The sequence below is a fragment of the Exophiala aquamarina genome (genome assembly GCF_000709125.1).
Source record: "Exophiala aquamarina CBS 119918 chromosome Unknown aczIA-supercont1.1, whole genome shotgun sequence".
In the NCBI taxonomy this organism is placed as follows: domain Eukaryota; kingdom Fungi; phylum Ascomycota; class Eurotiomycetes; order Chaetothyriales; family Herpotrichiellaceae; genus Exophiala; species Exophiala aquamarina.
In genome coordinates this window covers 103379-122889 of record NW_013550587.1, presented here as the reverse complement: position 1 = coordinate 122889, position 19511 = coordinate 103379, and the positions used below count along the sequence as shown (strand labels likewise).

The 19511-nt window shown below is 49.1% G+C and overlaps 6 protein-coding genes across 6 annotated transcripts; 2 read left to right on the top strand and 4 right to left on the bottom strand.

Annotated features, from left to right (window-relative positions):
- Positions 1 to 1435: 1435 nt before the first annotated feature.
- A1O9_00049 (uncharacterized protein) lies at positions 1436 to 1955 on the top strand (the record flags this gene model as incomplete). Its single annotated transcript, XM_013409213.1, has 2 exons — positions 1436 to 1793; positions 1843 to 1955. 2 exons carry the CDS (start codon positions 1436 to 1438, stop codon positions 1953 to 1955), a joined length of 471 nt encoding a protein of 156 aa, XP_013264667.1.
- Positions 1956 to 6505: 4550 nt separating this feature from the next.
- A1O9_00048 (uncharacterized protein) lies at positions 6506 to 7204 on the bottom strand (the record flags this gene model as incomplete). The annotated part of the gene is made up of 2 exons (XM_013409212.1): positions 6506 to 6687; positions 6778 to 7204. The coding sequence occupies 2 exons, from the start codon at positions 7202 to 7204 to the stop codon at positions 6506 to 6508; spliced, it is 609 nt and encodes a 202-aa protein (XP_013264666.1).
- A 27-nt stretch (positions 7205 to 7231) lies between these two features.
- A1O9_00047 (uncharacterized protein) lies at positions 7232 to 7510 on the bottom strand (the record flags this gene model as incomplete). The annotated part of the gene is made up of 1 exon (XM_013409211.1): positions 7232 to 7510. The coding sequence occupies one exon, from the start codon at positions 7508 to 7510 to the stop codon at positions 7232 to 7234; it is 279 nt and encodes a 92-aa protein (XP_013264665.1).
- A 2225-nt stretch (positions 7511 to 9735) lies between these two features.
- On the bottom strand, positions 9736 to 11736 carry A1O9_00046 (uncharacterized protein; the record flags this gene model as incomplete). Its single annotated transcript, XM_013409210.1, has 4 exons — positions 9736 to 10667; positions 10735 to 11077; positions 11151 to 11421; positions 11483 to 11736. The coding sequence occupies 4 exons, from the start codon at positions 11734 to 11736 to the stop codon at positions 9736 to 9738; spliced, it is 1800 nt and encodes a 599-aa protein (XP_013264664.1).
- Positions 11737 to 12920: 1184 nt separating this feature from the next.
- Positions 12921 to 13526, bottom strand: A1O9_00045 (uncharacterized protein; the record flags this gene model as incomplete). Its single annotated transcript, XM_013409209.1, has 1 exon — positions 12921 to 13526. The coding sequence occupies one exon, from the start codon at positions 13524 to 13526 to the stop codon at positions 12921 to 12923; it is 606 nt and encodes a 201-aa protein (XP_013264663.1).
- Positions 13527 to 15112: 1586 nt separating this feature from the next.
- On the top strand, positions 15113 to 19221 carry A1O9_00044 (ATPase; the record flags this gene model as incomplete). Its single annotated transcript, XM_013409208.1, has 3 exons — positions 15113 to 15166; positions 15237 to 16164; positions 16223 to 19221. 3 exons carry the CDS (start codon positions 15113 to 15115, stop codon positions 19219 to 19221), a joined length of 3981 nt encoding a protein of 1326 aa, XP_013264662.1.
- Between the last annotated feature and the right edge of the window lie 290 nt (positions 19222 to 19511).

The window sequence follows — 19511 nt, the reverse complement described above, 5'->3', positions numbered from 1 at the left end:
TATGCTCATTCTGTCGTTTCTAGGCAGATTTAGCTCTTGTTTATGAGATTATTTTCGACTTTTTCAGAGCTCTATCGAGCTGAAAGCTGTTGAACGAACCATGGAACAACCATCTCTGAAGACGCATTTAGACGGATATTGATGCATTGAAAAGCTCAGACTGAATATTCACAACACAAAGGGAGGCGCTGAGGCGAAGTAACTTGGTCTAAGCTCTGGGATATTGATATTTAGCACTAGCTGAACACCCATCCACAGTCGCGAACCTATGAATAACGCGCGTGATCACGCCGTTATTGGTATCTGCATCGCAAGGAAAAGAAGACGCGAAGGCGCAAATATACGCAGAGCTCCATGATGAGTGGCTGTAGAAGTCAGCACACCATTTACGAGCTGTGGACAACATTGAAGAGACTACAGTATTGAACGGCAAGCGTGGAGATTGGCCAGGAGCCAAATATTTCGCAACTTATGCAGATCTTTGCTAAATGGATAAACACATCCGGATAACTAACATCTGCCGAAATCGTATTGCAGCCAGCAAAGTAGTCCGTGTATCATCAATGTTCTTTTGTCCCTAATAATGGGGCTGAAAGCACGAGCCATCTTGTTGGGGACGTGCACAGATCGAACCCTATGCTCCATGATCGACATAATCCCGGGAGCTTGAGGCCAGGAAACCGTTACAGCAAACCATGATCAATACCTATCTCTAGAAACCTAGCGGAACCGTACAACCAAACCATTATTACTCTACGTGGAGACATCTGTCCATGACTTGTTGCGGCTTGATTACTACGAGAAGGCATTGCCCCTTTTCCTCCCTCAAAAATATTTAAATGAAGGCCATGTAATTGCAACCCTCTGAGGGGGAGGTCCCGGTCCCAAAATTTCTGATGCTGCTGATTAGTGAGTGGCATGTGCTGGAGATTTCTAAGTGCTGTTATTTCTTGAGCTCTGACTCACCTCCAGCTCAGGTGCAGCGCTGGTGCCAGTATAGAAGGGGTGAGAGGCGGCGAATGACGACAAGATTAGTAACAACCAGTGTCTTCAACACGAAGATTTATTGAATTATTTAGTGCATTGACAGACCGAAAACAACGAAAGTGAAATGAAAGTGGGAAACGCTTGATTTTAGAGGAGTTGAGGCCGTTCAAGGATCTTGTCGACAGAGCGCATATCATCAGACTTTTGATGTCAAGAGGTTTGATCGAATCAGATACCACACTCCATTTATTTGAAACTCAAAGCCCAGACCAACAAAATGAGTGAATTTGATGAATTTGCATGTGAAACAAATTTATGATGGAGGGAATCATTCTTCGTTCCTTAATTGTTGTGATTCAGCTATAAATGCACCTGGTCCCGCCCGTGGAAGACGAGTGTCCGCACACTCAAAAACGATAGTTCTGCCCAAAGAGGACAGCCTTACAACATGGCAGACCCTTTTACAAATAGTTTGGTGTACAAGACAAGTCCAAAACCATGGCATCAATTGCTTGTTCTCAGCCAATCTCTGATTGACGATGCTTTTTGGAACATGTGGGCCATCTCAGATCCCACCTCTCCAATCAAAACCTTCAACATGACCGTACGAGGCGGAGGATCCATGGCAGGGCAACTAGATGCACCTCAAATATCACTGAACGTGACTTCTCTCATCCCGCAGTTGTACTATTTACTTAAGTTCCAATCCGGAACACTCACCCTTTACACAAGTGATGATCCGAACGACCCAACAGAGAAGGAATGGGATGTTTCCGGCTGGGTCCTGGCATTTCCAGTAACCATCGGTGAATTGAACTTCGTATGGTTTGATGCCGAGCTAACTTCACTTGCCAGGCTCCAAAAATCTTGACCCCAACGATCCAGCGAATAAGGGGTACTTGCAAGAAATGGGTAACCCACAAGGAGTATTCTCTTTAGCACAACTGTTTATCGATGCCTCGGGTTAGAGCTATAACCTCTATAACCTCTGTGGTTATCGCTGGCTAACGTATGCACTTAGAGGCATATAACTACGATCCTGCAATGAGCCACTTTGGCGGGGAAGATTGGTCCAAGGAAAATTATGTCGTACGAAGCAGCTTTGCTACCCTTGTCAATCGCTGGTTGTCACTCATGGCGGCCTCAGACAAAACGCTGCTGGGTATTTCCCTTCAAACCAGTGAACCATCGACAGGTCAGTGTCAAAATCTGTTGCAGGTTCGTGGAAATCTTTAACGTTGTCGTTACAGTTAACCCTGATGCTCCATCATTTCCGCCAACTTCTCTGAACTATTATATGTACCCTTGGTTGGATCCATCAGTGCCTAATTCTACACCACAAAACATGCTAGATCAAAACGCGCTCTGCTACATGATGATGACCAATCGAACCCCTCCACCAAGTCCACCAGTCCTCGACTATTCGGGAACCTGGGTCGATGGTTCCACGAGCAATGGAGGTTTATTGGTGATGAATGCGGATCAATTCTGGTTCGATTGGTTTTGCCCCCTTCTCAAATTCTTGAACTTTGCCACAGAGATAGAATGCACAGAGCCTGTCGCAGTGGCTCATGGTGATGGGTCAATTGAAGTTGCGCCGAGATACATTATGTCTTGGAATTCCCGTCATCCCGACCCAAATGACAGCTACTATGACTTCAAACGCGCAGATGACGGCAGCTTCTATTGGAACGGGGACGTGTCAACTTCAGAGAATTCAGATACGGCTGGCGGGTCTGCCTGGAACAAGATTGAAGTTAACGAAAACGGTAATTCTAACCATGAGAGTGAAGATTTTTGAAATGTCCATTCCTAGCTGACCACGCTTGAAGCCCAAGCTAGTTCACAGATTATCTTCACGCCAGGTGGCCAATTGATTAAAATCACTGGGTCCAATACATTCAACTTCAAATGCGACCAGACTGGGTTCATCTCTGGCCCGTTCACAACAGGAGCAACGTAGGTTGGAAGTATCTACAGAAAGTCTAGCTTGCTAACTTATTGCACACAGTTTCGCAATTACTCTGAATTGGCATGTCAATGTGGCTCTGGGTGTAGTTAGCGACGGCGGACTCCAGATATCGCGCGTGGCCGACCCGCAGGGAGTTGATGCCATTACCGTTGTGGGCGTGAGCTCCAGCTCGGGAATTGACTGGGAAACGCCGTGGGATAACTATGAAGATGCGATTCGGAATCGCATGAATAACTACTTCCAGTCACAGCTTAGCAATGCCGAAAACAATCTCATTTACGGGCTGGCAAACCAGAACAAGCTGTTTCTTCCAGGTAGTGGCACATTCTTGATGAATGGAGCAGAGATGAATGCTCGCGGCGACTTGATTGCTGGGATACACTACAATGGGTATGTCACTCCAAGTTTTGAAATACCCCTATGCAACTTACTTAACAACATGCACGCCTCCCTTTCAACAAACTAATATATCGATCACAGTGCTCAGCCACCCGGGCAAAAGCAGCAGCTCCCAGCCTACTTGAAGGAGCTCCCGCCGCGCAAGCCACGAAATCCTCATAGGCCGATTCCTTCCACGAGTGGCGTCAAGGTCGAATTTCCTGCGGCAAAAATCTCACCGAAGCATCCCTCAACGTTAATCGTCAACGGAAACCAGAGGCCCAAAATGGGTCACATAAAGCTGAACGGCCATTAGGGTGGCTTAAACGCAAGAAAAAAAGTCCTTGCATGAAGGCATCCAAATGACCGAGATGGGGACTTGAGGTTGTGTCATCGAACAGGAGGTGTTAACGTTAGTTTTGGCGGTCCGACCTACGCACTTACGCATTGTGATTATAAGAGGGTTTCGAGTCCTTCCCTCAAGCCCCGGACAGGGTGTTAAGCTAAATAGCTAGCTAAGTACTCATATAAAACCCTACCTATTCTATGTACATACCACAATACTCAGCGGCAAATCGTTGACCTCTCCAAAATCCGTTTCCGCTTCTTGTCCTGAGCAAACCGCCACATAACCTGAATCATGACTAAGCCGTTCCGAGCTGTGGCTACCCTGAGGGCGTCTTAGCAGTGCGAGCACAGCCGTGAAGTATGTGCCGGAACTTATAATATGCCCCCCAGGGTTCCCAGTTTCCGGCGTTTCACATGCTCGTGAGGGCCAAGTTCCGTGCTCATGAAGGTGATAAGGAGCACTCTTCTCTTCCACAGGTTTCTGGCCACTTCGTGCGTTCGAACTGGGTTTGCCAGAACCTGCATCCGAACGTTTTCGGCGAAACGAGTTTGTGGATTTCTTTCTGGCCAATTAATGACTCTTGGAGGTTCAGGACGAGATGTTACGCGGTCGCTTTCGAGAGGGCGGGTTCTGTTGTTCGGTTTTCCGCTCCCGCTTCGGAGCCTTCGATTGTAAAACGGTCTAGGAGATAGTTATGCACGCTAGATCGGATCAGCACTCGATCACAGGGGTACTAGGATACCTTAACTCAATACTTTTGACGTCGCTTACAGGAGATGGGAAAGGATGTTGGCTTACCCTTCTTAGAGTCCATCAACCTTAATCGACCGACCCGAACATGCCCTTTCGCCGAGGAGGATGTTGCGGTTGTTTCTTCTTGATCCCTAGGGTATGTTTCGTTGCGTGCGTTAGTGCTTTGTATTGATCGCGGAGAGGAATGCGTTCCCTTTATCTGGCAGACCAAGGGCGTGCGGCGTGAATCTTTAAGCGGCTATACGGTCCTAACTACGTGCCATGGTCACTCGAAAGGAGGGAGAAGGGGATATTTCATATAATAGCAAGAAGGAAGCTATTTTTGCAGATAATCGTCAGTCATTAGAGCTCTAGACCGGATGATATACTACTACATGTAGATGCCTAGTCTAGGGGCCTTCTCGGTGGACCTTCCTAATATAGCACAGGCTATTTCTAAGTTTCTAGGGGTACTAGTTATCTATACAATAAGACTCTAACTTAATCTTCTCAATATTATCTTGATCTTGCTATCTCCGAAATGGACACCTTCAAGTTCAACGGCCAATCTCTAGATAATGTGCTTGTTGCCATGATTGCATAGCTCCTTAACAACGCCCGCATTCCTAATGTTTTATGGGGCAATTATTTATTAACAATCTACGGAGTCCCTTCCGTCATCGATGTTAGTTTAATAGAAACTTCCTTCATTTTGCCTGATGAATTAATATATACTAGCTTCGAAGCCCTATTCTCAGCAGGGTTTTGGACTGCAAACAAATCTCGGAATGTAGGCTCAGAGGCGACTTTCATCCTTTCCCGCCTCCAGCACGGCACCTATATGTTAATTAAGACCTAATCATTTCTTTACTGAAGGAGTCGGAACTCCTTTACAGCTTATCAAGTCTAGACTTTCAGTCATTAAATGGAGATATCATCCTGGCCTCGGACCCTTAGCTACCTCGTGCGTAACCTAGGCGGGGATAAGAGGCCTTTTCCTCTCACCTCTACCCTGTACGAATACTAACGGCCCCTCGCTATATAGAGGCTATTATCCGACTATCTATACGCGATTGATCTCACTACTATTACTATGCCTGGATGGCTCTACTGACGTATATATTAAAATACGTAGACGGATTAGAAATACTCCGAGAAGATTACCTTAAGTTATAATTTAGGCACTTTTTCTATTCTCTCAAGAGTGGAGACGTAAACTAGAAGGTAATTCTAGATGAGCTTAAAGTATTAGAATTATTAGGTACTAAGTTAACCTCTATAACTTTAAAGTAAGATTAGAAGAAGATCGTATAGAGCCAGTACTTATAATATTATAATTATATAGTAAGAATCTTTTGCGAATTAAAACTAGCTACCTAAGTAAAATAGTAACCACGCTAGTTCGAGACAACTCTTTTTCTATTTTTTACATCTTAAAAGTTATAGTTGAAATGTGTGTACCTAAGGCCTAAACTACAATATTTTAATTCGTCTAGTAGGCTTCACTTGATAGATCGGTGGCGAATCCCGGAAGAGATTGCACTTCCTCTATGCTTGGGACCGATTGCTTCCTCGCTCGTACAAGGGCTATAATGTGTAAGGATAATGAGTTTCCGTAACGGTTCAAGATGTGAGATTAGTTCCGCTTGTTCATTGAGCCAATTTAAGTCCGTATGATGGGCGTGGTGATGTAAATCGACCGACCAATCTTCGATCTGGTAGAAGTCATTGAGACCGTAGCTGACACTGTGCACTTCAGTCAAGCACCCTCGATCCTTCTCCTCTTCACGTCGATCTGCTTACTGTCTTCAACTCCATCTCGATACGCATCCCTGTTCCTGACTTTGTATTCTCTGGGTCTACCTTTATGAAGCTTCAAGTTCTGCGTCTTCAAGTACTCTGTTGCAACCTTCTCGGCAGACTGACGGAATCGCACTAGAGCCTGGCTTGAATTCCAGGGATTTAAAGTGAGCTGGCCTTCGCTGTCATGGTCAACCACGGTCGTAGAGGTTTCAGGAACCATGACGGGGAGCCATCCGGTGAAGTTGTTCTTTAAAGTCAGCGTCTAGGTTAAGTGGCTCCTCTTCCTACTCCTTAAAAGTTACTTTAGCCTTAGCTTCATCCTCGTCACTGACACTTGCTTGTTCTTGGATGTCGCCATCGTCAGTAATGTTTCCCTGTTCTCTTGCCGTATTAAAGGAGTTACTGTCACTATCATCTAGCTTGATTGCCGGCTTGTCGTCGTTCTCAAGGTATGGTGAGACCCTAGCTTTTAGCAATGGGCATGAGGTCGCATTCTAATCAGGGTGGGAGACCTCTGCAGCATAGGGAATGTGTTTCTCTTGCTGACTTTACTCACCTCGTCCTCCCGCCCCTTCCGAAAGTTTCGCCTCCTCACTCTTCTCCTTTCGAGCAATCTTCAGCAGGCCTCTACTAACGCCTAGGCAATAGCTATGTTTTGCGTTTTTGCCAGTTTTGCCTCTAGCCCATTCAAGCGTCAGATTATGGGCTATTTCGAAGGCCATTGCTGCGCCGACCGTATTCGCAGAAATCCCATAAAATGTCCATTCAACGGAGGTCAGACGACGGGTGGAGTAACTCCGGTAGTCGAAGAAGATAGTCATCGCGGAGGCAACCTTGTGAACCCAAATTTGGGAGATAACTTTTACTTCACTACCTTTAGTGCTCGTGATATCCACGACCGAATGCCCTCCTAGCGCTGCGTAGTCGTCCTCGTTAGTAGTCCGATCTAGAAGATCGGCCTGCGTAACGTTGTACTGAGCCATTATGCGACTTGCCATACGCCATGCGCCTTAGGCTTCCGACTCTGGAGTGTTTGGATGTTCAGCCCGTTGGAGACATTTCTTGATACGGCCAAGTATTCGCTGCTCATATTTCGAGTTTTCGTCACTAACCGCTTGCCCCTGAATAGCCAGCACTTGCACTTTCGCAGTTTGTGAGGGAGGCGGGTTGGGCTTGTTTCTTGTGCTGTGTGCGCTAGGCATGTTGCGCTTGTCGTTGAGCTCGGAAGAAATGTTGAAATTGACTAGATTTTCGGCAGGTCTACTGAGTGCACAGCCCTTTTCGCCCATTGAGGACATGCAATGTGGCACTAAGGTGCTACCGCGAGTGCACAAAAGCCGACATACCGAGGGTACGACATAGTCTCGTGCATAATTGTGCTCGTCCAGCAATTATACGGGTGTACTGTTTTGGGCTCCTGTGGTCCACTTTAGGTTCCTGAAAGAGGGTCTGCTTATGGCGCTTGAGGAGTGTACTTCGGGTTTCTTAAGCATTATCCGTGACCCCACTTTAGGTTTAGACAGCAGCGTTTCAGATGAGGTTTGGCTCGCAAGAACAGGGAAATTATTGCCGGCGTTAGGGATCCCAACAGCATTCTCACGGCTGTGTCCTCCTTTGGCTCGCTCACTTGCTGCTCCCCCTACAACTCCCTTGTACTCAACTGACGCTCTCCTTTGCTCCCTGTCCGCCCCCTCACCCTCTTCCGATGCTCTCCCGATGCTCTCCCTTGCTCCGTCACGTGCCCGATTAAAGCGGCCATGCTCCCTTTCCCAAACGAATGTGGTAATCGGGGCGGGTCAGTTCGGGGCATATATAATATATATATATATAAAATTTAACACTAGGATACCTGATGTAGCGGGTATTGATGATGGGAAGGTGTGATCTAGAGGAGAATGTCAATTGCACTGCTTCTTTTCAACGGATAGTTAATTGCTGCTTCTCCACCTCCTGCTTCCTTCTCCCCCTCCTCTAACCAAGTCATTCCATTTACGCCCTGGATCAGATGATTGTTAACCAGTTTTACAGAGGAGCCACTTATTCGCCATACTAGCTAGCACACTACTGGCAGTAGTGCTACGCTCTAAGACGGTTCAGTCTTCAGGATCCCCAATGTACATAACAAGGCTGAGACCTCAAGGGGTGGGGCTAATGCTTGACAATGGGTAGTTGGCTGAATCTCTGGCGGGCTTCTGAGTGTTTTGGCATGTCCACTGTCCCCCATGTCATAGAGATGGACACAAATCCAACTCAGGTCTGCACTGGAAGTTCCTCAGACATAGCTGTTCAGGGCGCGCGGACAGCAAAATGCTTTTTGGGTCACAAATCTAGCTAGCTCGCTGACGGACTGTGATCATCTTTACCAAGCATACTCCAGCTGCAATGTTTTGAGTGGGAGTGCAATTGACAGCTATTCAAAAGACCTGCGCCGCCCTTGATCTTTCGTCCAGTCCATATATCGGATGCGACTATCAATTTCTCAATATGTTAAACATAGCAACCTTCATTCTAGCAGATATTCCTCTACAGCTGAAGGTACAAACAATATGGAGTCCCACTTACACAGTTCAAAGCAGCTTTAGAATCTGGATCCGTCCGAATAAACTCTCCCACCTTATAAACGAAGAGAGAAGGACCGCCATGGAGGGCGCCGCAAGAGCTAATAAAATGCTCACCTTCTGCTCCAAGCATGCTGAGCCGTCTCCAAACGAAATCATAATCTTAAGGACCTAGATGCTATCTTACATCAGTTCACTTGATGGAGGGGCAGAAGGATAATTAGACAAAGAAGAGTAATATCAAAAAAAGTAGAATATGTTCATACAGAGGTATTAGACTCTATCTTTTAGAAGAAAGTCTAAGTCATTATGATATCAATAATTACTGTAGTAGTAAGATAATAGTAGAACGCGCAGTAGGATAAGAGCTGTCGATAATCTCCTTGCTATTGCCCGTAGGCTTTTCCATCTGAGCTTAAACAGAGTCTGCTGTATTGGGGGGGAGGTACTAGTATTGAATCTTTGATGCTCTGCAGCACGACAAAAGGAAATATCCGGAGCGTCTTAAATTCTGGGAGAACAGAAGCCCCTTATCAGACGCCTTCGAGACCGTAAGGTTGTTCTACTAATATCACTTCAGTATCTAAGGTTAAAAGACTCGGAGACGAAATAGTGGTTATGTGTGATGGGTGGAAGGAAGAACAAATAATTAACATTAAGAGCCTTTCGACCTGGCTTCTGCGCAGAACACGCCGAAAGAGAAGGGATCGAGAGCTGGGTTCAAGAGTCACATTGGTGCACAAGCCCAGCAACTAGTCTCGTTGCTTGTTGACTTCGTCTTCACGGTGCATTACTCTCTCTGACGTTAAAAGGTATAATGAGACTCCACTAGCATTAGTTGTGTTAGGCGGGTGACCGCCCAGGTTATCGCCTGGCACTGAGTAAGGATACCTGGTTTGTTACGATGCGCCAGCAAGACACCACGAACTGTCCCAAGCCCAATCGGCTTTTGGCCTTTACAACACGTTACCCTTGGTCTGCGTCATCTTCTTGACATTTATATCCCTGATCATAGCCACCCATATGAAACCCAAAGCCATGATGGAGCAAGCCGCAGCGAGCATGCGTACCTGAGCATAACCGTACGAAAGCTGGATCGCAAGGCGCTCTGGAGTTCCCGGCGGGTAGCTGAGTTGAACTGTCAGGCTGCCGTATATAGAGTTCAGGTTCGGCAACTCGGATCTAGGCAGGTTGCGCTCGAGTGCCTTCTTGAACGTGTTGGTCCATATGGTTCCCGAAACCGTATCCCCAATTGCGCCACCGGCGGTACCGCATACAAACAACAGTGACAAAATCGCTGCAACGTACTGATGATCAACAGTAGCGAGGACGGCGAGCTGGCAGAGAAGGATGAAGACACAACCAGCGACAGAGAAGAAGATCTCGCACATAACTATGTAGCCAATATATCCGTTGGGTTCTCGGAAGTGGATCATCAGGCCAACGGCGAAGATGTACAGCGGTACGCAGAACCAGAGGATGAATTTGAATTTGCCGGTAACTCGGACGATGTAGCCGGTGATGAAAAGAAAGACAAATGCGACCGCGCTGAACGTGTTGGCGACATATCCGGCCTCAGACAGAGTCAAATTGTAAACCACCATGAGAAAAGACGTGAGGTAGCTAGCGTAGCAATAGTAGGAAATTTGATAGGTCATGTTCAGTAGACACGCCCCCAAGACGGTCCGGTCCAGTAGGAAGCGAGACTTGAGGAATGGTTTGGGCGCCAGGTAAATTTGGTACACGACGAACATGACCAGTATGACAAACCCTGTGATGATCATTGCAATAATGTAGTCGGTATTCCAACCATTGCGTGCATGAGAGGCCAGCGTGAATGGCAAGAGGAACACCGTCAGACCACTGGCGAACAGGACCACACCTGGCACTGTTTATTCCGAGACATGTCAGTGGTGCAACAAACAGAAATGACAGAAGCGTATCTGAATACTCACAGTCAAATTCTTTCAAGACATACAAGGCCTGCTCTGACCAGGTCCGGCCGCTTTTCTCCCGGACGATGAGCCCCCTTTTCTCGGCCTTGTGCAGATTTTGCCTCAAAATCAAGTACAATGGCACGCCGACGCAGGGGAAAATTATGGCCCAGCAGCCAATACCCCATTGCCAACTGACATTGTTGTAGAAGCCCTCGGCAGCTTTTGACCCAGCAAATGCTGTGATCACTGCGGGAGAGGATGTGAATGCGAATGCCAACCCTCGATTCCTGAGGTTCGTCACGTCCGTGGCGAGCACACTCCAACTGTAGGCGAGTCCTCCAAAGCCGACGGAGTAAAAGACCTGTTCACCCATTCTTAGTAAGTATCTGCAGAGCGTATCGCAGGTCGAATGAATGGATTGGCTTGCAGCCTACCTGAGCAGCGCAGTAGGTCGAAAGATTTTCCGACGCAGCCATAAGAACCACCCCAAGAGTACACAGGCAGAGCATGAGAAGGAATCCTTCAGCACGGCCCCAGACATCCAACATCTTTGCCATCGGGATATAGACCGCTGCTGTCATGGTATTGGAGACAATGCCGATCACCGTTAGGAGGGAGTGTGTCGACCAATCACTTGTGGCAAAGGGAGTTAAGCTCAGAACAATAGTGGATTTGAAATTGTTGACCAGGGTCAGGAGCCAGATGCTGAATGAAAGAGCCACATTAGCCACGACGGCACCAAGTATCTAAGATCGTTGCAACATACAGGATCAGGATCGTTGCCAGCGCTTTCTTTGACCAGGCCAAAGTCACGGCCTCAATCTTTTTGACCCCCATTTGAGCATCCTCAGCTGGGATGTCTTCATTGCTTTTGCCTGTAGCTGATGCATCAACTGTACCTGTTTCGGCTTCCTTATTATCTCTGGGGCTTGTGTTGGAACAGTCTCCCATAGGATCCTCCTGCATAGCGCGAGGCCCTTTGTCGCCAACAAGATGACGGAGTCTGTCCAAGATCGCCATTGATATTGATCTTTCGAATTCAGGTTGTAGTATGTCGACGAAAGAGGGCTTAGGTCACATACATAGTCGATGCAAGATAGATGTTCTCGAGACAGATGCAAAATTTCCACGTGGGTCCTCTCGCATGACTTAGCCTGGCCAGGTATGAGTACTCCGTACATCTGGTGACAATTGATCTAGCCCTGCTACTTTGTCCTCCGCCGAAACCGGCTTCTGAACAAGGTGGGACGGTGATGCACTTATTCTTATTGGAGGGGCAAGGGGCGGGCATGGACGACAGGATGGGAAATGATCTGATTTCATTAGCTGGATGAATTATTGATTAGATTAGATACAGGACTCCTTCGTACCTTGGCGAGCTCCTCTGAACCCTGAGCACATATGCAAGGACGAGGCTCTGTGGGGGTGATGATGGTGGATCAACACTTAACTAAAGTGGCATATGGCTGGTAGTATCCATGTTAACCTGATGATCGCCGCGAGTGGGCGTCAGTCGTCACTGTGGGCCGACTGTGCGAGCATAGCAATGAGGATGGAACCTTCGGATAAGGGTCGTCAGAGTTTTCCGAGTCATGCCTAGATAATGCACGATCATCCATCGATATGAGTTGCTTTAGCTCGATGTAATCCGAAGGAAAAGCTAACAGAGACACTCGGTTCGAGCCAGGGTGTGATCAGACGGCGTAGGTACCAGCGAGGGCAAGTTCTCATTCTTAATGCCAGAAAGCTACGGAGTACGGAGTACTGGAAGCTGGATATACGATTCGGACCAGCCTTGGCATTACCGTTACGGTGGCGCCAAGGTATTTTATCAGCGGTCCTCCGTAGTACGCCGAGGCTAGGCGTCATTAGAAAAGAAAGACGTAACAGCTGACAAGGGGCTAGATATGGTCACATGGCACATGGACGTGGGCTCGGAAAAGCAGCATCATTTATCCACCATGGGCTAACCTTCTAGAGATAAGCTTGGATTCGATGAAGTTACTTGTGCTACTCCGTAATGTCCAAGGGACATCCATCCCACTCCCACTCCCCTTCCCCTGCACGAAGAACGCGTTCTACCTGTTCCCATACTCCATACTATCGCAGCGGCGAGCAACAAATTACAATCTGACGATGGTAGTTCTGACCCATTTACTCCCGCTGTTCCCACAAGTCGTCGGTGTCAATAGTCGACCTGGTTGCTAGCGCTGCCAGGGCTGATGCTGCCGCACCCATTCATCCCTGGTGATTCTGTATTCCACCTCACCTTCTTCAATGCCAGGAATATACACGTCGTCATACTGGTTATGGAAGGTCCGAACATGTTGCAATCCGCAAGAGGCCATTGTGGCTCGAGAGGCCACGTTGATAGTCATGGTGTCTCCAGCCACTTCTCTCAGCCCCAAGTCCTCGAAGGCGTACCTCAGCAGCTCGCGCGATCCTTCTTTTGCATAACCCTTTCTCCAAAACTTAGGCAAGAGTCTCCAACCGAATTCAGTTCTGTCGTGGTAGTATTGCGCCGGTCCGTCTTCTCCCACGTTTTTCTGAGAAGGAGCAAGGACCCACCATCCGACAAAGTCGTCACCGACAAAGCCGACCCAACACCCGACGCCGGGAAGCGGCTTTGCTGCGTTGAGTAGCCATTGGTGTACCTCGACGGCCTGCTCGGGTGTCAATGGTTTGCCAGTCAGGACATATCTCATAACATCTGGATCAAAGTCGAGTTGTTTGGTGAATTCGAAGTGCTCTGATCCGAGTGGCCGGAGTTCCAGGCGTTCAGTGCGCAGAATGGGTTGATGTTGACTCATGGTTGTGGTGACGGTCACTACGGCTGCAACCCCTCGTGATATAGTTGCTTTGGGGCGTACTCTACGAGACGGGTTTGTTATCGATGATCAGATCATTCGAGACCGGAGCTGTAGTCAAGGCCACTTTCTTATACCCTGCGGACTCGACGCGGACTCATGCTATCGGCCAGGGCACTGCACAAGTCGTCTCATTGAAAGGCAAGCTCGTCGCAGGCTTCCTTGTCCCAGCGGAGTCAATCCTTGGTAAGTGAATGACTGATTGAGAAGATGATCATCGTCTTGCAGGCTCAGCACACGCGGCAACGTACCATATTGTTCGAAGCATATAGGTCCTTGATACTCCGCACATCCATGGTCAAGACCAGGCAATATCCGTCTTGCCTGTGGGATCGCTTTCATCGATGAGAATCGACCAGAACAAGTGGTCCCAAATTGCGCGAGACTTGGCTTTTTGGGAGCTGGCTGACTTGGCTTCATTTGCGAGTCGAACAAGTACGCCGAGAGTTGATTGTGAAGGCACACGGGTCGATCGCAGTCATCTAACTAGATCCTATTGTCTATCACTCTCACTATTGTGACATCGGTATGACCTGTGCCCGAATATTCCTGCTGCGACATCGAAGCGCCTAAGCAGATCTTGTCATTGCCCACTGCAGCTTAGACGCAGAATTTGAACTTGCTCATCGGGCAACCATACCATGTTGGCAGGGCATCCCCGAAGACCCCCCCAAATGCTCAGTGGATGGCTCAATGCCTAGCATTGAAAAAGGCCTTCCTTTGCCGTGATCTCCAGCATTCCTTGCTATGAACTCTATCTCGGTCAACAACTTTATGCTAGTGTACTGTGAGTGATAAAAGTGCGGCCGGGACACATGTGTAGTAAGAAGAGGTGATGGCGCGGCCGAGCAAGGGGCGGAATGGCGAGCTCCTACGCATACCGGGTCTCAGAATTAGCCAGATCCCTACCAGATCACTCCAAGATTGCTCGGCACATCCATCAACAAGCCTTAGTGTCTAGGCCTATGCACAGCCCTTGCTCCAACGATTATCTACCACTCCGTCAAGCCATTCGCATGCATAATGCAACGTTAAGAAAATGTCTCACGATAATTTCAATCAAATCTAATCAATCAAATCTTATCATCGGATCCATTCTGCCTTCTCCTGACTCGTAGACTCCATTGCTGCCACCGCTTCTCTAGGCACCTTCAATGTACATCCTTTGCCCATCCACCAGAAGAACATGCGAGGACATGCCAGCCATGTAAGCTGTGATGATATGGCCCATCGATGTCGAGACATGGGTACATACACCGATGTCGGCCTCATGGGGAATCTTCCTCGACCCAGGGTTCATTCAGAGAACGACAGAAGCACCAGGAAATTCCTGAGGCCCTAGCTGATCCACAACTAGATCGCTGGCACTCGTCAAGGTGAGCGACCTGTTGAGATTGCGCGCAGACATGGAGTTCCCTATTCTTTCAAAACGGCCACCTTGAACAACTCACTATATCTAATGACTGTGGGAGATAAGTATCAATTTTACTGCTGTGCGTTACGTTTGAGCCAAACGCTTTCCCACAATCATGGCAGAGACATCCCAAGAGGAACAGACTCCGCGTCCAGGGTATTTGGCAAAGGTTGGAAATTCTTTCATACATCAATGTCAAGGTCTGACCCGTGCTAATGAGGGGGTACCAACCGTTACAGTTTAAGGCAGCGTTCAACTATTTCTCGGTCTTTGTCCAAGCAAACCCGTCACCTCTCGATATATTCCTGCTTGTCACTGGAGTAGCCTTTGCTATTGCTGCAGGTGTTCCGTTTCCACTACTAGCAATTATTTATGGCCAGCTCCTCGATGATTTCAACGGCCAGATCTGCGCCGCCGACACCCAGGCCTCGGTCAATAACAACTACTATCAAAATAGGGTCAACGACAAAATTCTGTACATGGTGTACCTGGGCATCGCTCACTTCTGCCTCGTGTACATCCATCTCGTATGTTGGTCTCTAGGTGGCGCTAGACTGGCGCAACGCCTTCGCGAGCACTATCTACGCAGCCTCCTACGGAAAGAACCCGCATTCTTTGATACCCGCCTTAGCGGTGAAGTGTCATCACGACTCAATGGCGACATCTCTATGATACGCATGGGAACTTCAGAGAAAGTCGGCATCTGTCTGTCCAGTATTTCCTTCTTTGTCACAGCGTATATCGTCTCCTTCATCAAGATCGCGAAACTCGCTGGGGTTCTCGTTGCGCTTGTGCCGGCATTCTTTTCGATGTCACTTATCGGAGGATACTTTGTCAAGAAATCCTCTTCCGAAGTATCCGACCACTTTGCCGCAGCCTCGTCTGTTGCATCAGAAGCGTTGACAAATGTTGCCGTTGTGCACGCCTTCAATGCAAACAACAAGCTGGAATCCAATTTCTCATCGCACCTACGCTTGGCTAGAAAAGCTGGCATCGACAAGGCGTTGGCTAACGGCATTCAGTCTGGCTTGGTGTATTTTATCGCCTATTCAGCTGATGCACTGGCATTTTGGCAGGGTAGCCATATGATAGCGGATGCGGTTGCTGGCCAAGGAAAGGAAACGACGATAGGAGCGGTCTTCACCGTCGTTTTTCTCCTAGTCGATGGTGAGTTACTCCTGGTGGTGTGACGACCGCCCATGGAAGCTAACACCTCTCTTGACAGCCACGTTGATACTTAGCCAGATGACTCCATTCCTGGCCATCTTTGCGGGGGCTGCAGCTGCCTTTGGTAAGTTGAAGGAAGACATCGATGCGCCCTCGGTGATCGATGGCATCGTGGACACGGGACTGAGGTTGCCTGCCGATGCTGCGGGTGAATTCAAACTTCGGAACGTCTCCTTTACCTACCCATCCAGGCCAGAGCAGAAGGTGCTCCAGAATGTGTCTCTGAGCTTTCCGGCTGGCAAAAAGACAGCCATAGTTGGGTTTTCAGGTAGCGGCAAGTCGACTATAGCCAGCCTATTGCTTCGACTCTACGATCCTATCGAGGGCTCAGTGACCTTGGACGGACAGGAACTCCACGAGCTGAACACACGCCAGGTGCGCGGTATGGTTGGTCTCGTACAACAGGAAGCCACTTTGCTGGACCGATCAGTCCTTGAAAATGTTGCCCACGGTTTAGTGAACTCGGCTACGCCCGGACACGAACGGTTCCAAGATGTGCTGCTCGGACCTCAACTCAATGCTGTAGCAGCCGCCATGAGAGCGGGTACTGAAGCAAAAGAGGCTGCTCGCGAGCAGGGCCCGATAGTGGAAGAGATCATTGACATGGTCCAACACGCAATGGATATCTCAGACGCTGCACGGTTCATCAAGAACATGCCAGAAGGCCTCGGCACCATGGTAGGGGCTAGTGGAACACGGCTCAGTGGAGGACAGAGGCAACGTATCGCCATTGCGCGAAGTATCATCAAGAATCCCAAGATCCTCATCCTCGACGAAGCCACCGCATCACTCGATTCGCAGAGTGAGAGGGAGATTCTCGAAGCTCTCGAACGCTGCTCAGAAGGCCGGACAGTGATATCAGTGGCTCATCGTCTCAGTACGATTCACAAGGCCGACAACATCGTCGTTATGGGAAGCGGCCGGGTTCTGGAACAAGGAACCCACCCAGAGCTCATGAGCAAACATGGCGCATACGCAAGACTTGTCAGCCTGCAGAACTTGGATTCCACCTCTGCTGCACGGCAATCGAACGAAGACGTCTCGCTCAGCGGTGTGCCCGAGATGGAAAAGGTGGAACATGATCTGGAGAAGACCGAAAACCCCGAAATCTCAATCGCAGTCACCAAAGGCGGCGACATTTTGTCACCAGCAGCTACCAAAGAAGACCAAGTCCATCAGAGTCTCACATCTGTGACCAAAGCCATGTCACGCTTCATACGCCCTCACGCTCTCGTAGCACTCTTCGCACTCGCAGGAGCCAGCATTGTTGGTGGAGCATACTGTGCTGACGCCGTGATCTTCGGCCACACTGTTGGCGGACTGAGCCCCTGTCGCTCACCCTCTCAGATTCGAGACAGTGGCCGTTTCTACGCACTCATGTTCTTCGTGTTGGCTATCATAGAGTTTTTTGCCAATATCGCCAGTTGGGTTGGTTTTGGCTGGGTCTCTGAAAAGACCATCTACACGATTCGCGTGTCCCTCTTCCGCGCCCTCTTCGATCAGGATGTTCAATGGCATCAATCCAAGGGCCGTACGGCAGCCAGTTTGCTCGGCCTGATCACCAACGACGGCAACCAGATCGCTGGCCTCAGTGGGTCAATCATCGGCACCATCTTGTCGATTTGTATCAACCTTTTTGCCGCTGTCATTATGACGATGATCATTGCCTGGAAGCTCGCCATTGTATGTATGAGCATCGTCCCACTTCTCCTCAGTGTGGGATTCACGCAGCTACGCGCCCTGGCCCGATTCGCTGACAAACATGAGCACGCCTTCAACAAGTCAGTTGGGGTCGGTGTAGAAGCCGTCAGTTCTATGAAGACTGTTGCTACGCTGTCACTTGAACACGAGATCCTGGGCGTGTACCAACGCACACTGGAAGGGCCGACACGAGAGGTTACCGCCATTAGCTTCTATGCCAACGTCTGGCTCGCGCTGCAATACTTGATCGGCAATCTAGCGTTTGCGCTGGGTTTCTGGTGGGGATCTAAACAAGTCTTCAACGGCACGTATAGCCAGACACAATTCATCATGGTCGTCTTCTCGTTGCTGGTTAGCGCGCAGCTCTGGACTCAGATGTTCGCCCTTGCTCCTGAGATCACCAACGCCCGAAGTGCTATTGCAAGAGTTACCAACGTGATAGCCCTAGGGTCATCAAGCACCATCGGGAGATCTTCGCTTGCCAGCAAGGAACGAGACATCGAAGCCATCGCGGAAATCAGGAACATTGTACTGCCACAAGGGTCAACGGGCATGGACGTAAAACTACAGAACGTCTACTTCTCCTATCCCGCTCGTCAAAGCGCCACTGCTTTACACGACCTCAGCCTGCACATCCGCCCCGGCCAGTTCTGTGGACTCGTCGGACCCTCAGGGGCAGGAAAATCAACCATTACATCTCTGATTGAGCGGATGTACGTCTCACGCTCCGGTGAGATCCTGATTGACGGGAAAGACATCACGAAACAAGACGATCTATCTTTCCGCGACGACATCGCCCTCGTACCACAAGACGGGGTGCTCTTCGACGGTACGATACGATTCAATCTCTCACTAGGCGCACGACCCGGGACGACAGTGTCAGATGAAGAGATGATCGAGGCCTGTAAACTGGCTAGCATTTACGAAACCATCCTCCAGCTACCCCAGGGGTTCGACACGCCCTGTGGCACCAATGGGAGCAAACTCTCCGGTGGGCAGAAGCATCGACTGGCCATTGCTCGTGCGCTGGTGCGAAAACCGAGACTATTAATTCTGGACGAACCCACGAGTGCCTTGGACGCAGAGACGGAACGCACCCTCCAAGAGAACTTGAGAGTGGCGACGCGTGGCATCTCCGTCCTGGTCATTGCTCATAGATTATCTACCATACGGCACGCGGACGCTATCTTCTTGATCGAAGCGGGACGATGCGTGGATGCTGGTACTCATGACGAGCTGTTCGAGAGATCCGAGTCGTATCGTGCAAACGTGCTTAGCCAGATGATTGCAGCGTGAGGAGAGAAATGCAGATATAACCCGGTCCCTTCCCTCAAAGTCTCGTCCCAAGCACCAAGGATATTGAACATTCATAGCCAGCGGTTCTGCTTCTATCCGGTTCTAGCACTGCACTGCTATTCCATCGAAGGTCCAGATGAGCGATCCTCGATCGAGAGTCTTCGTCAATATCTCCCCTGGCCAGCCGCCTATCTGCCACATCAAAACTCTGCCGAATAATTTCTTCCTCTGTCTCCTGGTCTCCCACCCGAACACCCTTATTATCGCCAAGGAACCGCAGCCTTGTATGA